Source organism: Theropithecus gelada, chromosome 3, assembly GCF_003255815.1.
Source record: "Theropithecus gelada isolate Dixy chromosome 3, Tgel_1.0, whole genome shotgun sequence".
Classification (NCBI taxonomy): Eukaryota; Metazoa; Chordata; class Mammalia; order Primates; family Cercopithecidae; genus Theropithecus; species Theropithecus gelada.
Genome location: NC_037670.1, coordinates 145817734 through 145842953, shown reverse-complemented (window position 1 = coordinate 145842953; position 25220 = coordinate 145817734). Strand labels below are relative to the sequence as shown.

The window sequence follows — 25220 nt, the reverse complement described above, 5'->3', positions numbered from 1 at the left end:
GAGTGGGATGGAAATGGGCTAAGAGTAGGCTGTCAGCCAATAAGACAGGTGATGGCCGGGCACGGTAGCTCACACCTGTAATCCCAACACTTTGGGAGGCCAGGGTGGGTAGATCACTTGAGGTCAAGAGTTTCAGACCAGCCTGGCCAACATGGTGAAACTCCGTTTCTATTAAAAATACAAAAATTAGCTAGTCATGGTGGCACATGCCTGTAATCCCAGCTACTTGGGAGGCTGAAGCGGGAGAATTGCTTGAACCCAGAAGGCAGATGTTGCAGTGAGCCGAGATCAGGCCACTGCACTCCAGCCTGGGTAACAGAATGAGACTGTCTAACAAAAAGAAAATGAAAAAGACAGGTGAGAAATATAAGGATGGCTTCCATGGTGATACCAAAGGTGAGAAGAAAAGAAGAACCCAAAGATACAGGTTTGGAGTTAGGAGGAGTTTTTGCTTAGGCATCCCAGAGAGAGGTGCCAGAATTAGCATCACTGTTTTAAAGGAATGGCTGAACAGTAATCAAGTGTTTGTAAGTTAGAGGCTGCCTGATTCTCACAGTCAGTTGAAAAGGTAATTATGAAAGGTTTTCTAATTAATAGAAGAAATTAGTTGTTAATAGACACTACAGTCTTCTGTTTTTTTAAAATGGGTGATTATGTTCAAAGAAGATAAAATAGATTTACTTTGAAAAAACAGGCAGGAGAGAGTGTCTATTTTCAGATTCTTCTATTCAATGGATGCTAAAGACTGGAAAACCACTTTTAAATATGCACTATATTCGAACATTTGCCATTTCTGTGCCTCTCATTTAGTAAATAATAACTTTGTCAAACTTTACAATCACAGTTAAATGCTTAGTCTTGATTTTAATATTAGACCTGAGACATTTTCCATGGGTTTGCTCTTTTTCAAAAATTGTTTCTCTGCCTCAGTGAATAAAATTAAAGAGAAATAGAATGAAGACAGTAGGGCAGGGAAACATTTCTTTATCTTATTAATAAGAAAATGAATATTCTCTTTGTCCATTCTGAATTTAGAAAATTATTTTTTCTATATAATACTGAAATATTTAACAATTCATAAAAAACATAAGCATTTACATTAAAATACAACCTTAAATAGAGCCCTGTAATTTTTACCAGGAATCTTGTAAAATATGATGAATATACATGCATGAATATTAAAACAAGAAAGACCATTCAACACTCAAATAGAAATGCAGCATTACATAAAATATAATAAATATCCAGGATATCAAATCAAACTGATCACTACTCTGATTTCGATTTTTCCAGTTAAGACTTTTACTAATATAATTTATTATAATAACCTTATGAGTTAAGCATAACTAATGTGAAAAGAGAATTCAATTAACCTTACTGTTGAAATAACACAATTTTTGATATTTTGCGACATATTTTAATCTACAACATATAAAACTGTCATTTTAGCAAGAAATACACATCCATATAACTAACTGCTAAGTTAAATTCTCTTCGATGTCCAAAAAAATAGCGTTAGTAGTATGAGAAAAAAAAGAAGCTAATCTTATTTATGAGATAATTTTACTGCCTTAGTTCTTGGGCTTTGTCAATAAATGTTGTAATATAGATCATATAACTTAAGTACTGTATTTACAAAATCGAAACCTTTTAAACAAAATACTATACAAAACACTGTCTTTATACATTTAAAGGGTGCTTTTCTTTACAATGTATGAAATTGTATTTTTACCTCACTTTTTACCTCTACTTTTCCCACGTTTCAGGATCCTCCCCCCTAGTATCTCAGAGGTGGGTTTTTAACAGTTGAAACTGGTCTGTGATAAAAGTATGAATCTAAAGATCAAAGATTGCTATATACCTTATGGAGGGTTTTCCAGATTCTCCCAGTGAAAAGGCACTTAAAATCTAAATCATTCATTTTACTTTATACATATTGATTCTTTGTCACTAAACATCTGTAACGACCATTTTTTTAGGGATATTGTATCACTTAAGAAGATTCTTTTTTTGGAATCCTTTCTTTAGAAGTGCATGAAAGGGTAAGTCAGCACCCAATGCTTATGTTAACTTTTCAACGTCTTCTGTCTATGCACAAGCAGTATGATTTCTTCAATTAAAATACTGAGAGAATAAATGAGATTCAGGTTAATGTCTCCTTATTGCTATAAGAGGTGTCTTTTAAAAATGACTAATGTTCACCCACCATTATTGAGTCCTGTAACTGAGTTCCATATTCAAGGATCTTATCCTGAGTGTGGCAGGGCTCCTGGCATGAGGGATCTTTCCTGTTATTTCTTGCTTAGGAAACAGATTATTTTCCTCGTATGTCAATATATATTCCCCAAATCACCAAAAGGTGAATATAAACCTTTTCAACATTAGAATCCCAAGAAATCCACACAATCAATGGGTTGATCAGATAAAGGAAAATATGTCGATCAGGTAAGGGAAAGTCTCAGAGAGGTCCAAGGTTCTGGGGATTCCACTGCAAAAGTCAACTTTACTAGCTGCACAGGGAGGGGCACCCTTCTGGTTGCAATGCCATTGTGTATTGCTGAGGCATCTTGTCCAAGGCTGGATGGAGTGGTTACTTGCAAGTGTGGACATCAGTCATGCTTTCACACCTCCTGCAACGGACATAGCAGCACCAGACGAACTTACACTCACACCTCTCCACGTGCCGGACCACGTGGGTGTTGTAACCTCGGCCACAGCAGAGGAGGTTGCAGCCATCTGCACCCTCTGATGTACGGTTGCATTCTCTGCCTTGTGTCCCTGGGATTCCCAGTTTCTTATCTTCTACACAGTAGTTGGGAGACTTATTAACATAGAGCAGATCATCCTTGTGGATTGGTATTTTCCTCTGATCTTTTTCTCTCCTGCGCATTTTCCTCTTTATTTTGTCTGATATTTGGATACTGTTTTCATATTTATCCTTCAACAAATGGCCAATCTTTTCAAAAGAAGACATGGTTTTCCAGCATGTTTTCACAGCACAGGAGCCGGAAACTCCGTGGCAGCGGCAGTCTACTGACATCAACTTGGCGACAGCCTGAAACCAACAGTAATCGTGTTCAACTATCAATCATAAAGTGTTTTACTCAACAACAGAAGCACAGTTAATCTAATCACTTAACTTTCTGGCTCTATTTCCTCTTGAATAAAAATGATGGTTTTGAACATAAATGATCTTTAAAACTGCGTAGGTTTCAAATGTTTTGTCCTTTTGTTTTTGTCCCAAATGTTCTGTCCAAATTTCTTAATCCTTCAGAACAAACCTTTCCAAGCTGTACTTAAAGTAGTGGACCAGACTAATATTATTGGAGATTATCTGCGATAACAAAAGGAAATGACTTCTATTTCTAATCCCCGTTCTAATTTTGAATGTGGTAGGATGCTCGTGCGTGCCTGTATGTTCCTGATACCATTCGACACCTTGTTACTCAGAATACAGCTCAGGGACCAGCAACACCAGCACCACTTGTGAGAAATGCAGACTCTCAGGCCCCACTCCAGACCTACAGAACCAAAAGCTGCACTTTAACAAGATTGTCATTAAAATTTGAAAAGCACTGAGAGAGAAGTTACCCTCAGCTCTCACGGTGCATAGAAACATCATGGAACTTTACACATAACCAATGCTGAAACCTCTCAGATTCTGATTTCATTGGTTGGGCTGGGGGTGGGGTGTCCAGGCCATGGGACTTTCACAAAGCTGCTGAGATTATTTTAATGAGCATCCAGGGATGAGACCTATTGATTCAATTGAGAGTTCTCAAGTTTGATCATTATGAAAGTCAGTTACATACAAAGGGAGGGGTGGAGGTGGTGAACTATGCTATCCCCTGGTTCCAGGCCACATGAGAAACTATGACAAATCTGGTTTAGGTGGTCAAAAGGAGAAGGGGCTACAGTATGGTGGCTCCCCCCAGCAAATTCTCCTTTTCTGGAAAATTAATTCAAAACACATGCCCTATCCTTGATGAATCAGTAGCACTATCCTAGCATGGAAAAGGGGATAATGTTTATGTAATTTTTTCAATTATAAGTGCTAAGTTCAGTTGAAACAGACTAAGAAATTAAATGAAACTACATAGATTTGTAATAGTCCAATGCCTGGCACACACTATGGTCTAAATAAAAGCCCCTTTCTCTGAAAAAGAAGGTACAGTTAGAGTTGAGATAAACATTTCCAGTAAGGCTAAGGGTGCAAAAACAATATAGAGATTTCAAAAGTTTGGGGCTCTAATCTCTTACATACCAGGCTAGCCAGCATAGCTTCCTTCAATCCCCAGACGATGGCAGAACAGATTAATAAATCGTCAGGGCTAGCTGTGGAGTTGACGTTCTGTCAACATGCTGGGTAAAATGAAAGATGGATCCATCCATTCAATAACTTGGAAATTATGTATGTAATCTCACCAAAGAAAGGAAAAACCTCACAGTTTAAATTCCACTTACAATTCTTATCAAAACAATAAAATGACAGGGGTCTACATTTTGCTATTTTGTACCAAAGCTGACATTGACCTGTTTGCAGAATATTATGTTTTCAAACAAAGTTTAAAAATGTCTGAACTATCTAATGAGACAATATTACACACAAATAATAACATTTGCAACCTTAAATAAGAGCATATGGTATTGATTTATGCAATGCTTGATATTTCTTAGTAGTGCACATAAGCTTTTTTTGAATTCAGAAAACTAAGAAACCAATAGATGTATCTATTTCTTCTTAACCCAGGGCAAAAGGTGTCCTGCGATTGTATGACAGCAATTTATAAAGTATGACACAAAGGCGTGTTTCTTTAAATTTATGGCTTTTCATATTCACAAAACCCTCAATTCTTTAAAATATTTCTGGGCAATAAAATGTTCAGATAAATGTGATCTGCCTACCTTTGTTCAAATTTTAAGCTCCCAAAGGTTACGAGGAAAATCTTAATCAGTGCTGGGTAATAACAAAACATAATTGTCCAAAGAACACTAAAAACATAACAATGTATGTTTCCATGTTTAAGTTGATCAGCCTTCTTTACAATCATCACTTAGTGATTTAAAGCTGTTTCTCCCCTGGATCATAACTGAGGAGCCGACTTTTTCTTTTATTAGTCACTTCAGACATCATGTAAGATGTTGCCAATTTGTACAGCATGAGGGACACAGTAGATGCTCATCAAATACTTATTGAATAATTGGTCCAGCTCGCTTGAACAGTTTTATCTCATCCTCTCTTGAATCAAGAGGGAGTAATAAAAACCACCTTCTTAAACACGTGTCACTGCTAAGAGGTTAATGGTATTGTTTTGAGCCGGCTGGGCTCTCTTTTTCAATTCCTTAGCTTTAGCCTCATCCACAATAGTGTTATTCTATGAAAGTTACGCACTACATCATGATGAGGGATCAAAAGAGAGACTGATTTTCACATTCAATTACATCACCTGCTGAATTTGTATTGAAATTACGGAAAGGTTTCTCTCCTAGAAAATTAGCCTTTTTGAATACATACATGGAATTTATAATTTTTCAGTGATGACAATTTAGAGAGTATTATTCTATTACCTTTGAATTATAGGTGTCCCTAACAATAAACATAATAAAAGAAATAATATCTTTATTATATATGATATATATTATTTTTGTATCTTTGAACATCTATAGAGGTATATACATATTCTTAGAATATTTATAGGTATATCTATCTATCTATCTATATATATATATACATGTATTTTAGGACAGAAAGATAAATGAACTTCAAGGAAAAAAATATCAATAACCTGACCTGGAATTTAAAATATTATACCCCCATAGTACTCCAAGGAAAGAACTTGGACAATCTGGAATTAGAATAAAGCAATGTAATCACCACGCAGAAATGATGAAATGCAAAATTCAAGGACAGATAAACACACACACATACACAAAGTTTAATTCTACAGAATTAGAATTCTGCTTCTCAGAGCACATTTTAATAAATATTTTATCTGATTCAGTTTTAGAGGAAGAAATTTGTTGCACATAGTAGCTAGTTAATAAGCAGTTACTTATTATTTCAATTTTACAGAAAAATAAAGTCTGGTTAAGACGTTTGTCTTACATGAGTAAAGCTGGTGATAAATAATATAAGGTATTTATATGCATCAGGATAATTTTAGTAGAATAAGGAAAAATAAAAGTGGAAAATGCAAGTATATTTAAGGAAATTGCACGAATGTTCCCCCAAAAAGTGTATTCTGGAGATTTTCCTCCAGGATTCTTAATTAATGTTAAATAGCCATTCTGAATTACAGCGATATCACCATCATTTTCTGCTAACAGGAACATAAGAGAATAGCAAAGGAATGAGTGCTGTGTGGTTATGAGAAAATTCCTTTCTCTACTCTAGTTGAGTTGTTAAGGTTTATAACGATATTAACAGAGGAATGTTTTGTTAACTATTGCAAACAGATGTGCACATTTTGGTGGAATATTTTTAAACTATGTCAGAGCAATCAGGAGGGTAGCATTTAATCTACTGGATTCCTTGTGTAAGTTTTGGTTTGATAAATTTCTAATGAAGTGAAATAGGAAAGATGCATCATTAATACTTTATGTAAACATAGAAACCGCTTGAGAAGTGGTTTAAGAACTGATTGGTTCCACAATTTTGACTCAGAGGTAATGTGGCAGTTGGTGATTGTTTTTCAGTAAATTACTTGTCTGAATTTTACAAAAATGGCCAGAAAATTGTTGTGGAACGTTTTGTGACTAACATTTCATTTTCTCAACTATCAGATGATCTAAGTTTTTATAAAAACTGCGACATGAGGTTGGATGGGTGTACGTAGGATTCCTGTTCCTCTGACCCATTTTGTCCCTTTCTGTCCAAAAATATATTCGAACCTACTGAAAAGCAAAACACTATGTGTTGTTCAACTACTTATAAATATTCTTGGAATAGGTCAATGAAAATTTGGGATTGCGCCCTTCCCACTTTGTTGAGTTACTCATCATAAAACAAATTATGGGGTAGAGAAACTTAAAAGTTTATGAGGTGGACATGGGAAGAATGGAAATATTTTAAGCACACCAAAAGAAATACCCATAAATATTCCAAGTCACATTATTCCCAGAAGTTCTGCCCCTGGAAGACATCACATCATTCGGTTAGCCAATCACCATTCGGCAACATTATTCTTGGAGTCATAACTTTAGGAATGGTGTCAGAAACCAAGGGGGAATCAGAGTATTTAAGGTTAGCGGTTAGAAAATCATCTATCCTGCTCACAGTACTACTAAGCGCCAGTACCCACATTTCTCTGAATGCTTTCCTACATTTTGAGTTTGTGATTTTGAGGCTAAGAAAATCAACTCAATTGAATACAGACCTGGATTTTACTCAGAAGAATATGCCTATCAGATTAAAATCCTAATTGCCAGTGTTGAAAAAACTGACTTGATTGCTCGTCCATGTTAGACAATAACCAGGAAACTTCTTTTACGGTGTTTTTTTGTTTTTTTGTTTGTTTGTTTGTTTTTGCCACCAACAGAAAGAAAAATACAAAACTATGTGGAATTATAATACCTCATGAGAAAATAAAAACAACAACAAAAACACCAGCATAGTACCTACCAAATAACCAGGTCAATGTTTTCTAATATTTTAAGATTTCATCTAAACGCGAAACAATATGAACCAAAAATGAACAATGTGAAAAAATGATTCAGTAGAGAAAACTCAGAGATTTACATATATGCATAAATTGAATTGTTTTCAAGCTAGTTAGAATAATAGCAAGAACCTAGGTAATGTTAGAAAACTATTTTTGCCAGCAAAAATGGATTAAAATTAATGGTGAATAGGAAGTGTGTTTTTAATAAAATCAGAATATAAATAATAGTTTAAGATTAACATTAACAGTTACAGAGAGGAATATTACTACCTAATTTGAAAAACACACAGTATAAAATAAAACCAAATAGCTGCCGAATGTTACAATAAAAATATATTTTAGAATGCTTCAGAGTTTTTTATAGGTCCCAAGATGATTTTATTTAAGAGAATCAATCACAACATGAGTTTTTGTGTTCTAAATTTCTAGTTTATTAAAAATCTCTACCAAATTTACTTAAAGAATGGCTAAAGGAGATTTAAGGTCTATTGATAACAAACACTCATGTATTTGTTTCCTTGCTTTAAAAATATATTAATTTGAATAATCTTATCTCTAATTTTAACTCCAGAGTTTTAAGAACATATTTTTAAAATTAATATTCTAGAAATAATAAAAATTCCCTTACTGTATAATATTTATATTGAAGCAACGTCTCACTCATTTTTTTTTAAATGTAAAACCTTAAGAGTAAGAGACATGTGCATAACTATGGTGTTGGGCAAGAGTTATTCTAGTGAAATAAAGTAACTTTAAAATTTTTGTAAACAAACATACGAAAAGGTTACATAGCTATTTACTGACATTCCTACTTTCTATTTTGCTATTTTGAATTAAATATTTAAATTGAATTAAAATTCAAATTTGAATTTGAAGTCTTACGGTGATATATTTACTGACTATTCTGTTTTTGTATTTTAAATGGACTAAGTAAAGAAAACTGGAGGTAACTTGTAACTATTCTAAATAGGTTCTATTTATTCACTTTCCAAAAATGGAAAACAAATGCAACATACACTTTTAAGATTCCTAAGAGATATGGCAACTTGTTTTATTTATTTCAGAAGAATGTGGCAAATTGCAATAATTACTTTTGGACCTTTATAGGTTATTGAATATTTACAAAAATATATGATACGTGCTAATATTCCTGTCCTGAAAAAGTTTATTACAACATAGAAAATATATATTCATATAAAAGATTTAGACTCTTTTAGAAAAGTCACTATGAATTGCCAACTAGGTCAATTATGTTGTAGAACTCAAACTTTATTGTGTCAATATTCACTAACGTGAATATGTATAAGTCGAATTTAGCTACAAGAATGATGCATTTTAAGAAAACAGTATAAAAATGTAGAATTCATAAAAGATGTCAATTACGTAGCAGTTCTTCAAATGTACCTCTTCTGTATCTTTAAGATACCGATATTTTAAAGTATCTATAGATTTAATGTATCTACAGCTTCTTTATGCTTAGGAGTATTTATGAATTTTAAAAATTAACCTACATTGCTTTATAATAAAATAACTATTTCCCTTAAAAAAAAAACTTTCCTTTACAAAAAATATTAGTTAAAGGTATGTATTCCCTAAGAATGTTTTCCAGAAAAAGGTAAGTACAAAACTGACAACATGTTTAGGAGCCATTGCCATCTACTAAAAAGTAGATTTTTAAAAACATAATAATTTCAACTTGGGGAAAATGAAATTTGACTCAGTCCTATTAGAAAGGCATACACTGTAGACCCTATTCTGGCTCCACAACTAAGAGGGTAGAACCAACGAACCCTACAGGCATTGTGCATCTATTATATTATAATTAAAGTTTTAGAGATACACAGTATACAACCACAAACACATCCTATAACACGGTTTAACTCATATCAGAGAACCAAAATTGTGGTTAGTACATATTCATTAAAGAGTAAAAAAAAAAAAAAAAATATATATATATATATATATAAAATACACATATGTAATATATATGCAAATGTGAATATATACACACACACAAAAACACACACACACATGCATACTTATTTATTCTAATCAAAGCCTCCTATTCATCCTCTTACCAGAGAAGGAATTTTTCAATTGCTTACTATGGATGCTTTAATGCATATATATTTAGAAAGGATAATTTTCTACTGCTGTAGTCTTTTAAAAACAATATTAATTTCAGGATCCCACTTGAGGGCTGCCAGTGTTTGGTTTTTAAGTCATTTGGACAGTTTCATCCGGATGTGTAATCCTAGTTATTTACCTAAAGGCACCGAATTTTGATTATTCCATTTTCTAATACATACCTGCCTTCCAGCTTCATTGTTATGTAGGTTCATTGCTAATAGTACTTTGTTTTCTTTGCCCGTGGTGTTTCTGATGGGGAAATCTAGGAACTTTCTGCTGAACCACATGCCATACTGGACATCATCGGAGCAGCCCCCCCAGTGCCATCCTTCACTTGCTGAGCCGCCATTCTGCAAGGTGGTGTCACAGGAACACTCTGTCATGTTGCCTGCACTGCATGACCTGGTCACAGAATGCACCAGGCCTGCAGCCATCACAGCATAAATAAATGCTGTCTCTTTGGTGCCTAGAAAAAATATAAATTGCTAAATTAGAGACCCAGGCAACTCTCTGTTTATGTTCAGAACAAAGCCTCCTACTCATCATCTTACTAAACAAGTAATTTTTCAGTTGCTTACAATGGATGCTTTAACGAGTACACATTTAGAAAGGAAGATTTGCTCTTGTTCTAGTCTCTTAAAAAGCAATATTAATTTTCAGTATTCCACTTGAACAGATTGTCATATTCTATATGGTCATACATTATCCCTTTACCTTAAAATCATCTCTTTATTTTTTAAATTTGAAATGTATGTTTGCACCCAGTTTAGTGCATAGTTGACAGTCATAGCTCAGTAATACCTGCTGAATTAAAAATTCTTTGCACAGATACTGTAAACGGTAATACAACACCCAAAGAAAACTAGACTACTCTTCTTTTTAAATTTAAAATGTGCTCTCACAGAACACAAGCTGAACATTTTGGTGTGATTTATCTGCATAAATAATATGTGTCAGAATGAAAATTAAACTAAGGAAAGACCAAAGCAATTAGTAAACGGTGGGGTATACTTTCACATTAAAGATTAATCTCACATTAACATGAAACAGTTAAATATTTTATATAGTATTAGCTAGTCCTCTTACAGTCTTAAGGCAACGAAAGATAAGATAATTAAAATATCACTAGCAAAAACATAATTCTATTAAAAATACTGCATATTGAAAATGATGCATTTAGCACACCTGCAGTAGAGTTTGAGCTAAAATCTTTGAAAATTAAAGTCCATTTAAATATTAATAAAGTGGACTAGAAGGGAATCAGCAGGCGACTTTTTTTTTTCTTTCCAGATGTTTAGTTTGGAGTAGAAACAGTTTCATGCCCGTTGTCCAATAAACCTTTTCAACAGCTGATACATTTCAGCAACTGTGAAGAACACATCTATTTTCTCTTTATTTCTTTCTCTTTCTCTCTCTCTCTCTCTTTTTTTTTTTTCTCTCTCTCTCTACGGGGGCCAGGGCTCCTTCGGAAGGGCGTGACGGCCAAAACGCCGCGGGGGAGGTGCGCAGCTCGGCGGGGGTGCGCGCAGGGACTCCGTGGAGAAGGGTCAAAGGCGGAGGGGGAACGGAAATGAACATGAAAAACGACAGCGCATCTTTCAGCGCCCCAGTCCGAACATTCTTTGGATCTACTGATATTCCAGGAACAATCCTGGCTCCCTGTACCTTTATCCATACCAAGTCACTACGCACGTGGAAGTAGAACTTTGTTTTCCTGCAGCTTCCCGCGCCGCGGGAGTGCGCCGAGGAGGGAAGAGACAGAAAGGCCAAAGAAACGAGGAGCGCACAAGTGGTCCTGCTCAGGTTAGCCGCACGTTGGGTGGTCACGGACAGTCGCTTTAAAAATCACCATTATTCTGTCAACTCGGTGCTCATAGGAGCCAATAAAGGTGGGGCTTCTCTGCAATTAGCCACTTGTTCAGGACTTGGTGCGCAGCGGAGTTGGTTAAATCAAAGCAGATGCGGCAGCCGCATTCCCCGCTGCCGACATCATGTTTCTCCAGCTGGTCACCCACGTAGGGGGGCGCTACGGGGTCCGAGGGGGTCGGCGGGCTAGGAGAATTAGAGGTTTTTTTCCGACTCTGGCGGGGCACCGCAGGAAAGAGGAAGAGCTCCAGCGCCGAGCGCTCCGCTCTGGACTTGGGGAGTCACCTCCCTCCAAGCTCGCACCTGCTCCCCAGGTCTGGCCTCTGTAGCTCTCAATCCCCGTGCACTAAAGGGCCTCTTTTGGAACTTAGAGAGCTACAGGACCATATAGCACTATTTACTTTATTTGGAGGCACCGGTGGAGGAGTTGTCGCCTTCCGTCCCCCAACAACCCCTAAGGTCCCAGGACTCACCGCTGCTCAGCTCGTAGCCAAAGAGGGGGCTGGCGCCCATCGGGGCGGTGGTGGCAGCAGCGGTGATCATGCAGTTCCATCTCTCGTGTCTGAACTGACTCCTGCACTCCTGAATGCCCAGCCGGGCGCCCTCTCGGATGCTCGGCAGCAGGTACGGCTTCCTCTTGCACAGCTCCTTCTGGCGGCTGTTCAGCGGCAAATTGGCGCAGCCCAGCTTCTCTGGAACCCCGAAGGAGGCAATGCCCAACCACCTGTAAGACACGGCCGCCCGCAGAATAAGCCGCTCCCCAATCCCAGATGCTTTCCGAAAAATTAGGTCACTCGTCCGAGGGTCCCCGCCCTTCTCCCCCAGCCTCAGTTGAAAGTTCCCTAGGATTGGGCACCCCTTTTGTCACCTACCCGATGCGTCCCTGCTACCTTCATACTCACATCCAGTTTCCTTGGGCTCCGTAGGGGAACAGCACGAGCAAGGCTGCCCACAGCGCGCACAGGCGGGCCAGTCCCAGGAGCGCCGCCCTGTCCATGGCCCCCGCATGGAGTCCCCGAGACCAGCCGCTCCTCTTTTGCACCACCTCCCCAGAGGCCCTTCGGGCCGCAGGTCAGTTGTCCAGCACCAAGTTATCCCTCGCCCTCTTCCTCCTTGCATACAACATTAAAAGCCAGCAGTCATAGGGGCTCTCAGCAGCTTCGCCTTCGTTTGCAGGGAGCTGTAGGAGAGGTGGAGAGAGCAGCTTTGGGGCTTTCCTCCTGCGCAGAGGTGGAGATGTGCAGGAGATGCGCGAGCGCCCCTCGCATTCCTAGGTGAGAAACTTGTGTTGATGTATCCGCGTCTCCATCGCCCCCGGCCTCTCCTCCCATCTCCTCCCCCTGGCCGAGCCTGGCGCCTGATTGGCTGAGCAGCGGCCCCGCATCTCATCATCTCGGGACCTGAGGCTCTCATTGGTGGAGAGCGGCTCCGCGGGGGGCGCCCCGGTCCAGGCCTCAGGGACAGCGTGTCCAGACCCGGGTGTGTCCTGACCTTTCCTGCTGTCACAGTCTCCTTAGAGCGGGTAGTTGTGGGGTTGATTCAACCAGAAGACTGACAGGATGCTTCTGTCTTAGCAACCTTGGGGGAAAGCGTGGGTTTGATGAGTCCCACCCATCCCACCAACATCTGGGTTACCCTCTGGGTGTAGTGGCTGGAAAATGTCACTGCCCTTCTTTTTTTCTTCTCCTTCACCTCATAGGAGAATAATCTTTTTGAGTCAGAGTTGGTACCAAACAAATTGACCTTCCAGTCCCCTGCTTGAGGTCCCACTGTCAGGAGACTTTAGAGAGTGGGTGAAGTGCTGTCAGGCTTACAATCACTGTCATTTATGTATGCATTTATTTTGAGCCAAAGAGAAGATTCCAGTCTAGCATCTCATCTGCCATATTTAAGTCGTGCTCTGTGATTTCCTTTTCCCTGTTTGTCTTATTTCCTGCCGTCCCTGAGAACGCTATAAGTCCCCTGCAGAAGATGGGGACAAAGAAAGTGAGAGCTGTCTGGAGAGTTCTAGAGCACATGAGAGATGTGCTCTGACCTTTTTCTCCAGTCCTACCTTACGATTCTCATGGTGGGAGGGTGCCCGCCCTTCTCCCCAAGCCTCAGTGGAAAGTTCCCTAGGATTGGGCACCGCTTTTGCCACCTACCCGATGTGGCCCTGCAGGGCAGGGCTATACATGGAAGACACATTTTTAAAAACCTACTTATTAAACACGTGCTGTGTGCCTAGTCCTGTGGGAATTTATAAAGACAAGATCTCTTCCCGCAACTGTGCAAATAAACCACACACAAGTGTAAAAGAAAATAAGTTTAGATGATCAGTAAGGGAGATTAAAGAATCTAGCAGGGTACCACTCCCTGGAGCCAAAGATAGTTCAGAAGCAGGAAGCCTTCTAGTGACTGGCAGATTTGGAAGGTTAGTTAGTCAGTGTTTGATAGGATGGAAGGTCTCCCAGAGTTATCTGAAGGCAAGGGCAACATGTTTAGCTGTGGTATTGGAAAAGCCTACCTCACCTAATCAGACACAAGAAATGTTTCTAAGAAGTGTTATCTGTCCTTAGAGATCTTTTGAAGTGTTAATACATTCCTATAGTGGATGTATCAGCTCATTGGGTGCCAAAAGCCAAAATTACTTAAATAAAGGGTTTGGGGTGAGGTGCAGTGGCTCACATCTGTAATCCTAGCACTTTTGGAGGCCAAGGTGGGCGGATCACCTGAGGTCAGGAGTTCAAGACCAGCATGGCCAACGTGGTGAAACCCTGTCCCTACTAAAAATACAAAATTAGCTGGGTGTGGTGGTGCACACCTGTAATTCCAGCTACTCGGGACGCTAAGACAGGATAATTGCTTGAAACCAGGAGGTGGAGGTTGCAGTGAGCTGAGATAGTGCCACTGCACTCCAGCCTATGGCACAGAGTGAGACTCTGACTCGAAAAAAAAAAAAACAAAAAAACAAAACAGGATTTGATAACATTAGCTGCTTATCTCCTATATCAAACAGCCTAGAACAATAAAAGCTCACTGAAATTTTCATCCTATCCCACTCACTTCCTTATCCAACAAATGTGTATTGAGTGTACACTGTGTACCAGGTTCTAAAGCCACATTTTAAAGAGTCAAGGAGTCAAGTTGATGATAGGATAGAGATACTAATCCAGAAATATTTTGGCTAATGGCTAGTGGTCTCTCTGAAAGTCAGAGCCTTCATCCCAGCTCGCTTTATTCTGTGAGCCTCTCCAAGAGGGACCATGGTAGATTCATTGCTGTACCCCTGCCATTGGGCCTAGTACATGAGATCCTGTTTTTGAACACAATTTATTAAGTGGATTAACTATGAGAAACATCCTGAGCGATATGTAAGAGGCCTAAATGCTGGAACTAGAGTATTTACTTCATTTCAAGGGGAGTTGGAAGTGGGGAGGCAATCTTGGGGATGGGAGTGCTGGGCAATATCCATACCTTAGGCTGATTTTAGGGCCAACAGTGGTAGATGCTTTAAAGAGGTGTTTGATTTTTCAAAAAATCAAAAATATATATTGAGTCTCCATTGTGTGTTAGAAAGTGGGGATAGCGCTTAAATGATTGTGGAATTCACAGTCTACTTGGCAAGACAGACAAGGGAGTAGGCAGCTAAAATACAGTGCAATAAATGTATGAGGTAGAGTGTGCTGTGAACACACAAAGGAAGATTACGTATTTCATTCTTGGGGATCAGAGTGGGAAGGAGACACTTGAATGTTACCTTCATTATTATTCTGGGCGCCATCCAGGCATCCAGATAAAGTCTTTGGGGTGCACTCAGAGGGTATTCTGTCCTTAGAGTCCGAGACCACTGTGTCAAACATTTTCAAACACAAGACACAATTTTAGGGCCTGAGTGGTCTTGCACCTTTTTTGTATGGGCTAGAGCCTTAGGGATCATTCTGTCTGTATCTCCAAAGCAAAGGAGGCATATTTCTAGGAGCTGACCCAGCTGAAGAAGCAGACTTTTCATTCCGTGAACAGCCATTTGAAGGATAATTTCGTTCCAGGCATTGTGAACTTTCATGTTCTGAGAGCTGCCATATGCCCCCAAATCCCTCTTACTCTTTACTCTCTTTGTCTCTCTGTCTCTGTCTCATTCTCCATCTTTCTCTAAACAAAATTGACACTCACTTTACAGATGAGGAAATTAATTTGGGGAGATTAAGAAACTTGCTCAAGGTTACTCAGCTAATAAGTAGTAGGGTAAAAAATAAAAACAAACAAAACAACAACAAAAAAAACCAATCAACCTTTAGAGGACCCTCCTTTTTTTTTTTTTTTTAGATGAGGTATCACTCTGTTGCCCAGGCTGGAGTATAGTGGCTCTATCATGGCTCACTGCAGCCTCAACTCCCAGGCACAAGCGATCCTCCCCCCTCAGCCTCCCATGCAGCTGGGACTACAAGTGTGCACCATTATATTCAGCTAAATTTTTCATTTTGTGTAGAGACAGGGGTCTCACTATGTTGCCCCGACTGGTCTCAAATTCCTGGCTCAAGGAATCCTCCTGCCTCAGCCTCCCAAAGTGCTGGGATTATAGGCAGGATCCACGGCACCTGGCCAAGACCCTGTTTTTTTCACTACAACATACTGCTGCATAACCTAATTCAAAACATATACGTGTGTGTGTGTGTGTGTGTGTGTAGAGAGAGATGTTAGGTGTTACATATATATAAATTTTTTTTCCCCGATCAAATCCCAAAATCTTAAAACTCAGATTATCGGGTCTTTGGGTCAAAATTTTACTGGCGTCTATGGTTCCTTACATCACATTTCACAGATCTCTCCATTGAAACATTTAAAAAGTTGTTTTGTTCTCCGAAAATAAACAAAACCCACCCTAGGGAGGTCTTTTGAGAAGCCCCCGTGAAGATGGTCTCCCTGAGGCAAGCGGTGAGCTGCATGGGTGCCTTTCCATCTTTCTAGCTTTGCCCTCTGTGGTTTTTGCAGGCTGAGAGGGGCAGTGGAAAGAGCACTGGGCTAAGTTGGGTAACCGGGGCTCCTGTCAGCAGGTGATGATCGTGTACTATTCATTTCAACTTTGAGTCTCAGTTTTTTCATTTGTAAAATTATCAAAATTTCTTTTTCAGATCTGAATCTCTTACTGGAGCAGCCATAGGGCTGGAGGGAGGAGAGTGGTACGTGTGTGTGTGTGTGTGTGTGTGTGTGTTTGCACATGGTGAGGAGGGGGAAACTGCATTTGCTAGGGGACTGCAGGAGGAGGAAACCCTAGCCATTGGCAGGACCTTGTCTACCCGAAAGATGGTTCAGTCTGCAAGGTGGCATAGCCAGGGTTTTTTGGCCCCCATCTTGTATTAATATCTCCAGCTTCACTGTTGCTTCTGGATTTCAAGGAAAATGAATCTATTTTAATTGCAGAAATTATTTAAAATGGTTGAATTTTACAATATAATCTTGTCAGATCATATGAAATTTTATTTGGAGAATGTAAGAAGTTACGGACATTTTATCCTGACATATGAAAATGAGGGACTCTTTCATAATTGAATTTATGTCTATTAATATAAAGCATTCAACTCTACTCTCATTGGAGGGGATTATGCTGTCTATTTAGACTTGATGAATGAAGTAAAAGGTCAATTACAAACATGTATACAATTGCATATTTCAAATTGTTTATTTCTTTCGCAGCAAGCAGGAGCTTCATTTCCTATTTATTATATTTTGTTTTGTGACTGAAGAGAGGACAAAATATTCACTGACCAATAGAATGTGAGACCTGAGGTTTACTGTACTATATAAACTTTTTAAGCTTCTAGTGTCCATATGTATAAAATGTTGTGAAGATCGTATTATTAGTCATTTAATAAACACATAAATGAAAGCTAATATTATGTCATTCCATGATCTGAGCCCTGCTGCCTAGATTTTGACTAGTGATGTTAAGAAAATCACCATGTGACTTCAAGTTTGCATTGGTTACTGAAGCACCTGTAGTCTCTGGATTCCACATAGAGGGCATACACTTAAACTCGTTTTCCTAGCCGGAGGTAAGGTGCTCTGAGCTGTATTCTGGAAAAAGGAATTAGGGAGGGGAGAGCCAGATTTCAAGCATATTCATTTCACTCAAAAGAGCTCTCTCAAGATGCTGAATCTGTGACTGTTGTCATCTCCAATCAGCTGAGCCAACTGAACCAGATAAGTAGCTAGACAGCAATAAATCCCATCTTCCGCCCAAGACAGTTGTAGATTACTAGTTGTAGAAAACAGGGGAGCCTCTTCCTTCTGATAGTTTTCTCTCAGTCCCTGGGAAACTCAGCAAAAAATGTCTGCCTGCAGAGATATGCCTTGGACTCTGCCTCTGGCAGCCCATCAGAGGACGAGACTTCTAAGGGCCCTGTTGTAAGAATTTCTGCTGCAGATCACAGAGACTTATGTGCTGGAAACTGATACCAGAAGCACCCCAGCTGGTCTTAACTCCCATGATAGAACAGAAGACCAGAGGTGACTTTTTACATAACTGGGTCCCCATCCATTCTATTTTAAATTCCACCTGGATGCTACAAGTGTGGAACAGAGCACAGGCTTGTGACCACTGGCTCTCAGGAGGGGGTGGAGAATGGCATTCTGGATAGCCTGCTGTCCTTTAGTGGCCAGAAAAACCCGCAGGAATGACAGACTTGGAGAAACAGAGGAGACACCAGTGATAGTCCCAGGAGAAAGAGCAGGAGTTGGAAAGGGATGATGCTTTGCTTTTTAAATTTCCACAACCACAAAAGTTAAAAGTTTTTTGTTTACTCATCCTAGCAATTAAGGTTGAAGAAGCCTTGTAAAGTGTTAGTAGAAAGTGACTTATCTCTTACCAGCATTTCCCCAGCAATCCTTAAAAAACTTAAAATAAAAAAGAGGGTACATCAAGATTTTTTAAAGTGATATTTTGTAGGAATTATGCAATCTTTTTGGAATAAGGGAATAAAAGTAAAAACATTCCTTGACAAATAAGAGTGGTCACTTCATTCAGAGGGTGAAAGTAAGTAAAATGCACAAAGCTGGAATATATTGGTTGTTTTGATTCTTTAAATACTTTTTCCCAGTAATTTTTTTCCAAATAAAGCAACTTCATTAACTAATGAGTGATTTTAATGTTATCAAGAAAATTAAGAATCTGGCATTTACATTGCTTAGAGTAATATTTATGGAGTAATCACTAGGCTGCCTATAATTGTAAAAACAAATTTGCCCTTCTTGTAGGATTTTCCTAACAAAGAATAATTAAAATTTCAAGGGGGCCAGGTGTGGCGGCTCACTCCTGTAATCCCTCACGTTGGGAGGCCGAAGTAGGAGGATCACTTGAGCCCAAGAGTTTGAGACCAGCCTGTGCAACATAGGGAGACTCCGCCTCAACAAATAATTTCAAAATTAGCTGGATGTGTTGGTGTGCACCTCTGGTCTCAGCTACTCAGAAGGATGAGGCAGCAGAAAGATCGCCTGAGCCCTGGAGGTCAAGGCAGCAGAGAGTCCTGTTTGCATCATTGCATTCCAGCTTGGGTGATAGAGTGAGATCCAATCTCAAAAACAAACAAACAACCAACTTCAAGAGAAAAGCCATTTAGAATTGACTGCATCTCTCCTATTCTGTTCGTTGTTCTGCAAAATTATAGTCAATGTCATGTCATAAACGTTTTTCAGGCGACAAATGCCAATCAAAAGTAAGCAATTGCTGATACTGCTTTTGTATCCAAAGTCATTGTTAGAATGTCTAACCATTGGTCACTGTCCTCATTATGAGTGGGAGCAAGTTGAGATGGAGGCTTTTAAGTCTGGCCAAGCAACAAATGCCATTTCGTGTTTACTTATATCTCGGTGTTCACATTTAAACTTGACCTTAATATTTTCCTCCCTAAAATCTTTAATAATTTATTTACTCCTACATCAGTTTTAAACCCTTTGGTTTGACTTCTGAAATCCTTTATTCAGGATTTGTCCATAACTGTCATTTCTGATAAAATTCACTCTATATCCTTGAACTCATTCTTCCTAAGCAAGAAACCTTCTGTCGTCCCTTTTCCATAAGCAGGACCTGCATATTTGTCTTTCAGTTTCTTGAGAAACACTGCCTCTATGCCTAGAAATTTCTTTTCTCTCCTTCCACATACTCAGACCTATCTACCCATCTTCTAGGTCATACCACTTTAGGAGTTAACCATGTTAACATCTCTCTCTGCCCAATTCCTATATCACCTGAGGTCCCTACCACAATACTTATCACTTAATTTACTTTTGCTAATGGTCTAATGTACCTCAGTTGTCAGTCACCAATTAGATTATAAAACATCTTTTTAAAAATTATGCTTTAAGTTCTGGGATATGTGTGCAGAATGGGCAGGTTTGTTACATAGGTATACACGTGCCACGGTAGTTTGCTGCACCCATCAACCCATCATCTACATTAGGTATTTCTCCTAATGCTCTCCCTCCCCTTACCCCCAAACCCCCATGACAGGCCCGGTGTATGATGTTCCCCTCCCTGTGTCCATGTGTTCTCATTGTTCAAGTCCCACTTATGAGTGAGAACATGTGGTGTTTGGTTTTCTGTTCTTGTGTTAGTTTGCTGAGAATGATGGTTTCCAGCTTCATCCATGTCCCTGAAAAGGACACTAACTCATCCGTTTTTATGGCTGCATAGTATTCCATGGGGTGTTTGTGCCACATTTTCTTTATCTGGTCTGTCATTGATGGGCATTTGGGTTGGTCTGCATAGTACTCCATCGTGTGTATGTGCCACATTTTCTTTATCCAGTCTATCATTGATAGGCATTTGGATTGGTTCCAAGTCTTTGCTATTGTAAACAGTGCAGCAAAAAACATACATGTGCATGTGTCTTTATAGCAGCATGATTTATAATCCTTTAGGTGTATACCCAGTAATGGGATTGCTGGGTCAAATGGTATTTCTGGTTCTAGATCCTTGAGGAATTGCCACACTGTCTTCCACGATGGTTGAACTAATTTATACTCCCACCAACAGTGTAAAAGCGTTCCTATTTCTCCACATCCTCTCCAGTATCTGTTGTTTCCTGAGTCTTTAATGATTTCTATTCTAACTGGCATGAGATGGTATCTCATTGTAGTTTTAATTTGCATTTCTCTAATGACCAGTGATAATGAGCTTTTTTTCATATGTTTGTTGGCCGCATAAATGTCTTCTTTTGAAAAGTGTCTGTTCATATCCGTTGCTGACCTTTTGATGGGATTGTTTGTTTTTTTCTTGTAAATTTGTTTAAGTTCCTCATAGATTCTGGATATTAGCCCTTTGTCAGATGGATAGATTGCAAAAATTTACTCCCATTCTGTAGGTTGCCTGTTTACTCTGATGATAGTTTCTTTGGTTGTGCAGAAGCTCTTTAGTTTAATTAGATCCCATTTGTCAATTTTGGCTTTTGTTGCCGTTGCTTTTTGTGTTTTATTCATGAAGTCTTTGCCCATGCCTATGTCCTTAATAGTATTGCCTAGGTTTTCTTCTAGGGTTTTTATGGCTTTAGGTCTTACGTTTAAGTCTTTAATCCATCTTGAGTTAATTTTTGTATAAGGTGTAAGGAAGGAGTGCAGTTTCAGTTTTCTGCATATGGCTAGCCAGGTTTCCCAACACCGTTTATGAAATAGGGAATCCTTTCCCCATTGCTTGTTTTTGTTAGGTTTGTCGAAGATCAGATGGTTGTAGATGTGTGGTGTTATTTCTGAGGCCTCTGTTTTGTTCCATCAGCCTATATAACTGATAAAACATCTTTAAATCAAGGAGTACGAATAATTCTTTTGCAACTCCTATTGCCTACCATAGGGCTAGCCGAATGCATAGTAGGCATTCAATAATGGTTGAGTGGTGGTTGTTTTAAACAGACGAGGAATCTCTTACAAGAATAGTGGAATCAATGAAGCATTAAGTTGAGATCTGTCAGCATTGACATAATCTACTAATTTACCACTTCTCAACTGGAAATTTGTCATGACTTCTACCTACTACATTACATTAGTATGTGCCATGTGATTTACACAAGTTCCAAGCGGACCACCAGATGGCTATGTCGAGAGTATTCACAGTTTCGGTTTCTGCTAGTGTTAAAATCAGTAAATAAACTGAGACTCTTAAATCTTTCTGACAAACCTGTAGCCATGCCATGTGCTCCTTCCAGGTAAGTTTGTCGAGCTAGTCTAATAACTCAAATTCTTACTGGAGTTTTCTCCAGAGAATGCTTTTTATTTGAGTAGGCAAGTGCTCAGAGCCCGGGAGATTTACAACGGTTCAGAGACATAAACACAAACTACATAATAGGTGTGAGGTGTGTTCCAACTGCAGCCCTCTCACCTTCTGTTAATGATTATGGGAAGGGAGGCATCAATACAAAAACAGCCGACTTGAGGGCTCTCAAGTTTGCAATCTGATGAAGTCTTCTGGTGCCAGACCAACTTTTGGGGTTGTCACATGGCTTAGTGAAGCAGCTTCCAAAATGGACTGAAAACCACAATTTTGATATACTGGGCCAGATGCCAGAATGGAGTCGGAGTCCAGCCGGCTGGGTAAAAGATTCCAGTTGCTACTTTAGCACCAGTCTATTGTCTGAAATCTCCAGGGCACACTCATGAAACCAGCACCAGACAAACACAGTGGAGCCACTTTTTAATGCTGTTTTGGGGAGAGAACTAATATTTGCCTTATAGGTTAACTGAGTTACGGCAGGCTTTGGCTGGAAGGAGTTTTCCTTCAGGAACTGATTTGGCCCTCAGCATATCTTAATCTTATGCTAATTGTTGGCAGTCCAGGGTGGGGTTCGGTGCTGGAATCTTACCCTTCATATTCCACTCCCCTCCTTGCCCCAGGGGTTCTGATGAATAACGCATGTACAGAGTTTGGGCAAAGTATCAGGTTTATTAAGTATAAAGCTTCCTAGTATTGTTTTACTATGCAAAGTGAAATTTCTTATTTCTTCCCCTTGAAATGAAGACTGAAGGCTGATGAAGCAAGGTTGATCTGATATATCTACCCAGTTTCAGGCTCAAAACCTGGGCCAGAAAGAAGCAACTAGGAAGAGGCAACAGGCAGTGGAGAGGAGAGCTCACTCTAATTGAGGACACTGAGATCCAGGAAGAGAAAAAGTGGAACCATCTTTTGAGTCACCCCCTCGTGATGGGGACCAACTGACTGGCCACTTTTTTTCCACAGGGAAGGAGCAACCAGTGAGGTGGGAAATAGAGAAGCATATTCTTCACCACAGAAGGAAGAAATGAGAGTACAGAAATGTCAAAGGAGATCTTCACTTGCTTGGGCAGAGAAGGCAAGTTACTCAGTCCTGCTACCTACTGTAAAATGTAGTATTGCAAGCCCTCAAAATAGACAGGCAGGCAGATTAAGAACCGTCGCAGAAGCTATTGACAAAATAACTATATTGCAAATCCTCTGGATTGTATTCGGAGAAAAGACAAGCTTTGCAGTGATAATTAGCGGTGGTGTAAGAGGAGTGGTTAGTATAGGACCTATTAATGCCCATGGGAGCCCTGTCCATTTCTGCACTTAGAAGCCATGTTGAGACAGAGCAGAGTTCTTCACCCTCAGCTGTACAGGTTAACCCGATGGAGCAGAGAGGATGATTTCACCAAAAATTATAGTGTTTCTAAATAATGTCCGCCTCTACCTTTTTAACCTTAGAACACATTATTTGGGTTCCTTTTCTGTTTGTGGTTTCCTTTGGCAACATTAAAATTAATTCATGATTCCTCACACATTGTCACCTCAGGCAAGTGGCCCAGAAGAATATCAGGTGGCCTAATCAACATGAGGTTGGAAAATTGGATGGGATTTAAATCACAAAATAGATAATCAGCAGGTGGCCTAAAATCAATAGGTTGTATTTGAGAAATATAATACTGCTGTATGTAGATGCTCATAAAAATACTGAAGAAATATTTTGATTCATATACTATTCACAATTATTTGTGGATAGATTTGCATAGATTTTCAGGCTTGACAAAACAGGTTATGACTGCTTGCGGTGGCATAGAAATAAATATGCTACATTTTTTCAGAATAATTTAAGTGATTTGATAACCCTTACCATGGAGGATTATTTTTGGTAATTGCTTGCTTTAAGGTGTGTCTTGCCTGGAATTCAAAAATGAACAACAGAAAGGAGTTGAAAGTCATAAATATATTTAACAGCTGGAGAAAATAGAAGAGCCACCTAGAAAGATTAAGTTCAACCAGGATTGTTTCCCTTAGTTTTATGCAGTATCCTCCAGCGGGTCTTGAAATTTTTTTGAGGCTCCTTTCCTTGTATTAATATTTAAACTGTACTATTCAGTAGGCTAATCAAACTTTGCAAAACAGCTTAAATAAAATATCCTTTCACTACAATTGTAACAGTACCATAGATTTTAAAAAATCACATACATGAAATAAACAATTCTGTAGGTCTTACAATGAAAAACAAATTTCTCACTTCTCTACCATTTTCCCCTCCCTGGGAATAACAACTTTCACCTCTTTGACCTGATTCTTTCAATATTTTTCCTCAATATGTTAAATATTAATACTGATGCCATTGCTTTTTAATTTTAAAAATTTTAGGCATTATCTGTGATCTTCACCCCAATCCCTGCACATGTGTACTTTCTTATCCTTTCCATTTTGAATATAGGTATCTCAAAATTGTGGTTAGGTCACTAGTGAGCTTTTATATTATTATGACACATAGTGTTATTTTTGCTAAGCTATATGGTAAACAGTGATTATTTCCCTTTTCCTCACTTGCCTTTTCTCCCCACTTAGTTTTCTTTTCTTAAATTTTATTATAAATCGACAAATTATAATTATATAAATTTGGGGTACAAAGCAATGTGATGTATACAATATGGAATGATTAAATCAAGTTAATTAACATTCCATCACATGAAATATTTACCTTTTTAACGGTAAGAACATTTAAAATTTACTCTCTTAGCAATTTTGAAAACTGTATTATTATTAACTATAGTCACCATAATGTGCAAACAGTTTTAAAAAATTATTCTTCCTTGCATTTCTCTGATGGCCAGTGATGATGAGCATTTTTTCATGTGTCTGTTGGCTGTATGAATGTCTTCTTTTGAGAAATGTCTGTTCATATCCTTTGCCCACTTTTTGATGGGGTTGTTTGTTTTTTTCTTGTAAATTTGTTTGAGTTCTTTGTAGGTTCTGGATATTAGCCCTTTGTCAGATGAGTAGATTGCAAAAATTTTCTCCCATTCTGTAGGTTGCCTGTTCACTCTGATGGTAGTTTCTTTTGCTGTGCAGAAGCTCTTTAGTTTAATTAGATCCCATTTGTCAATTTTGGCTTTTGCTGCTGTTGCTTTTGGTGTTTTAGACATGAAGTCTTTGCCCATGCCTATGTCCTGAATGGTACTACCTAGGTTTTCCTCTAGAGTTTTTATGGTATTAGGTCTAACATTTAAGTCTCTAATCCATCTTGAATTAATTTTCGTATAAGGAGTAAGGAAAGGATCCAGTTTCAGCTTTCTACTTATGGCTAGCCAATTTTCCCAGCACCATTT

The 25220-nt window shown here is 38.8% G+C and overlaps 1 protein-coding gene across 2 annotated transcripts; it reads right to left on the bottom strand.

The window, feature by feature from the left end:
- Window positions 1-838: 838 nt before the first annotated feature.
- WNT16 (Wnt family member 16) lies at window positions 839-16631 on the bottom strand. Of its 2 annotated transcripts, none has more exons than XM_025379503.1 (4): window positions 16518-16631; window positions 12131-12381; window positions 9971-10257; window positions 839-3055 (listed from the first exon to the last, which is right to left on the bottom strand). In XM_025379503.1, exons 1-4 carry the CDS (start codon window positions 16580-16582, stop codon window positions 2591-2593), a joined length of 1068 nt encoding a protein of 355 aa, XP_025235288.1. In that variant the 5' UTR covers window positions 16583-16631; the 3' UTR covers window positions 839-2590. The 2 variants fall into 2 exon arrangements, with proteins under 2 accessions (XP_025235288.1, XP_025235287.1); XM_025379502.1 differs by lacking the exon at window positions 16518-16631 and adding an exon at window positions 12560-12942.
- Between the last annotated feature and the right edge of the window lie 8589 nt (window positions 16632-25220).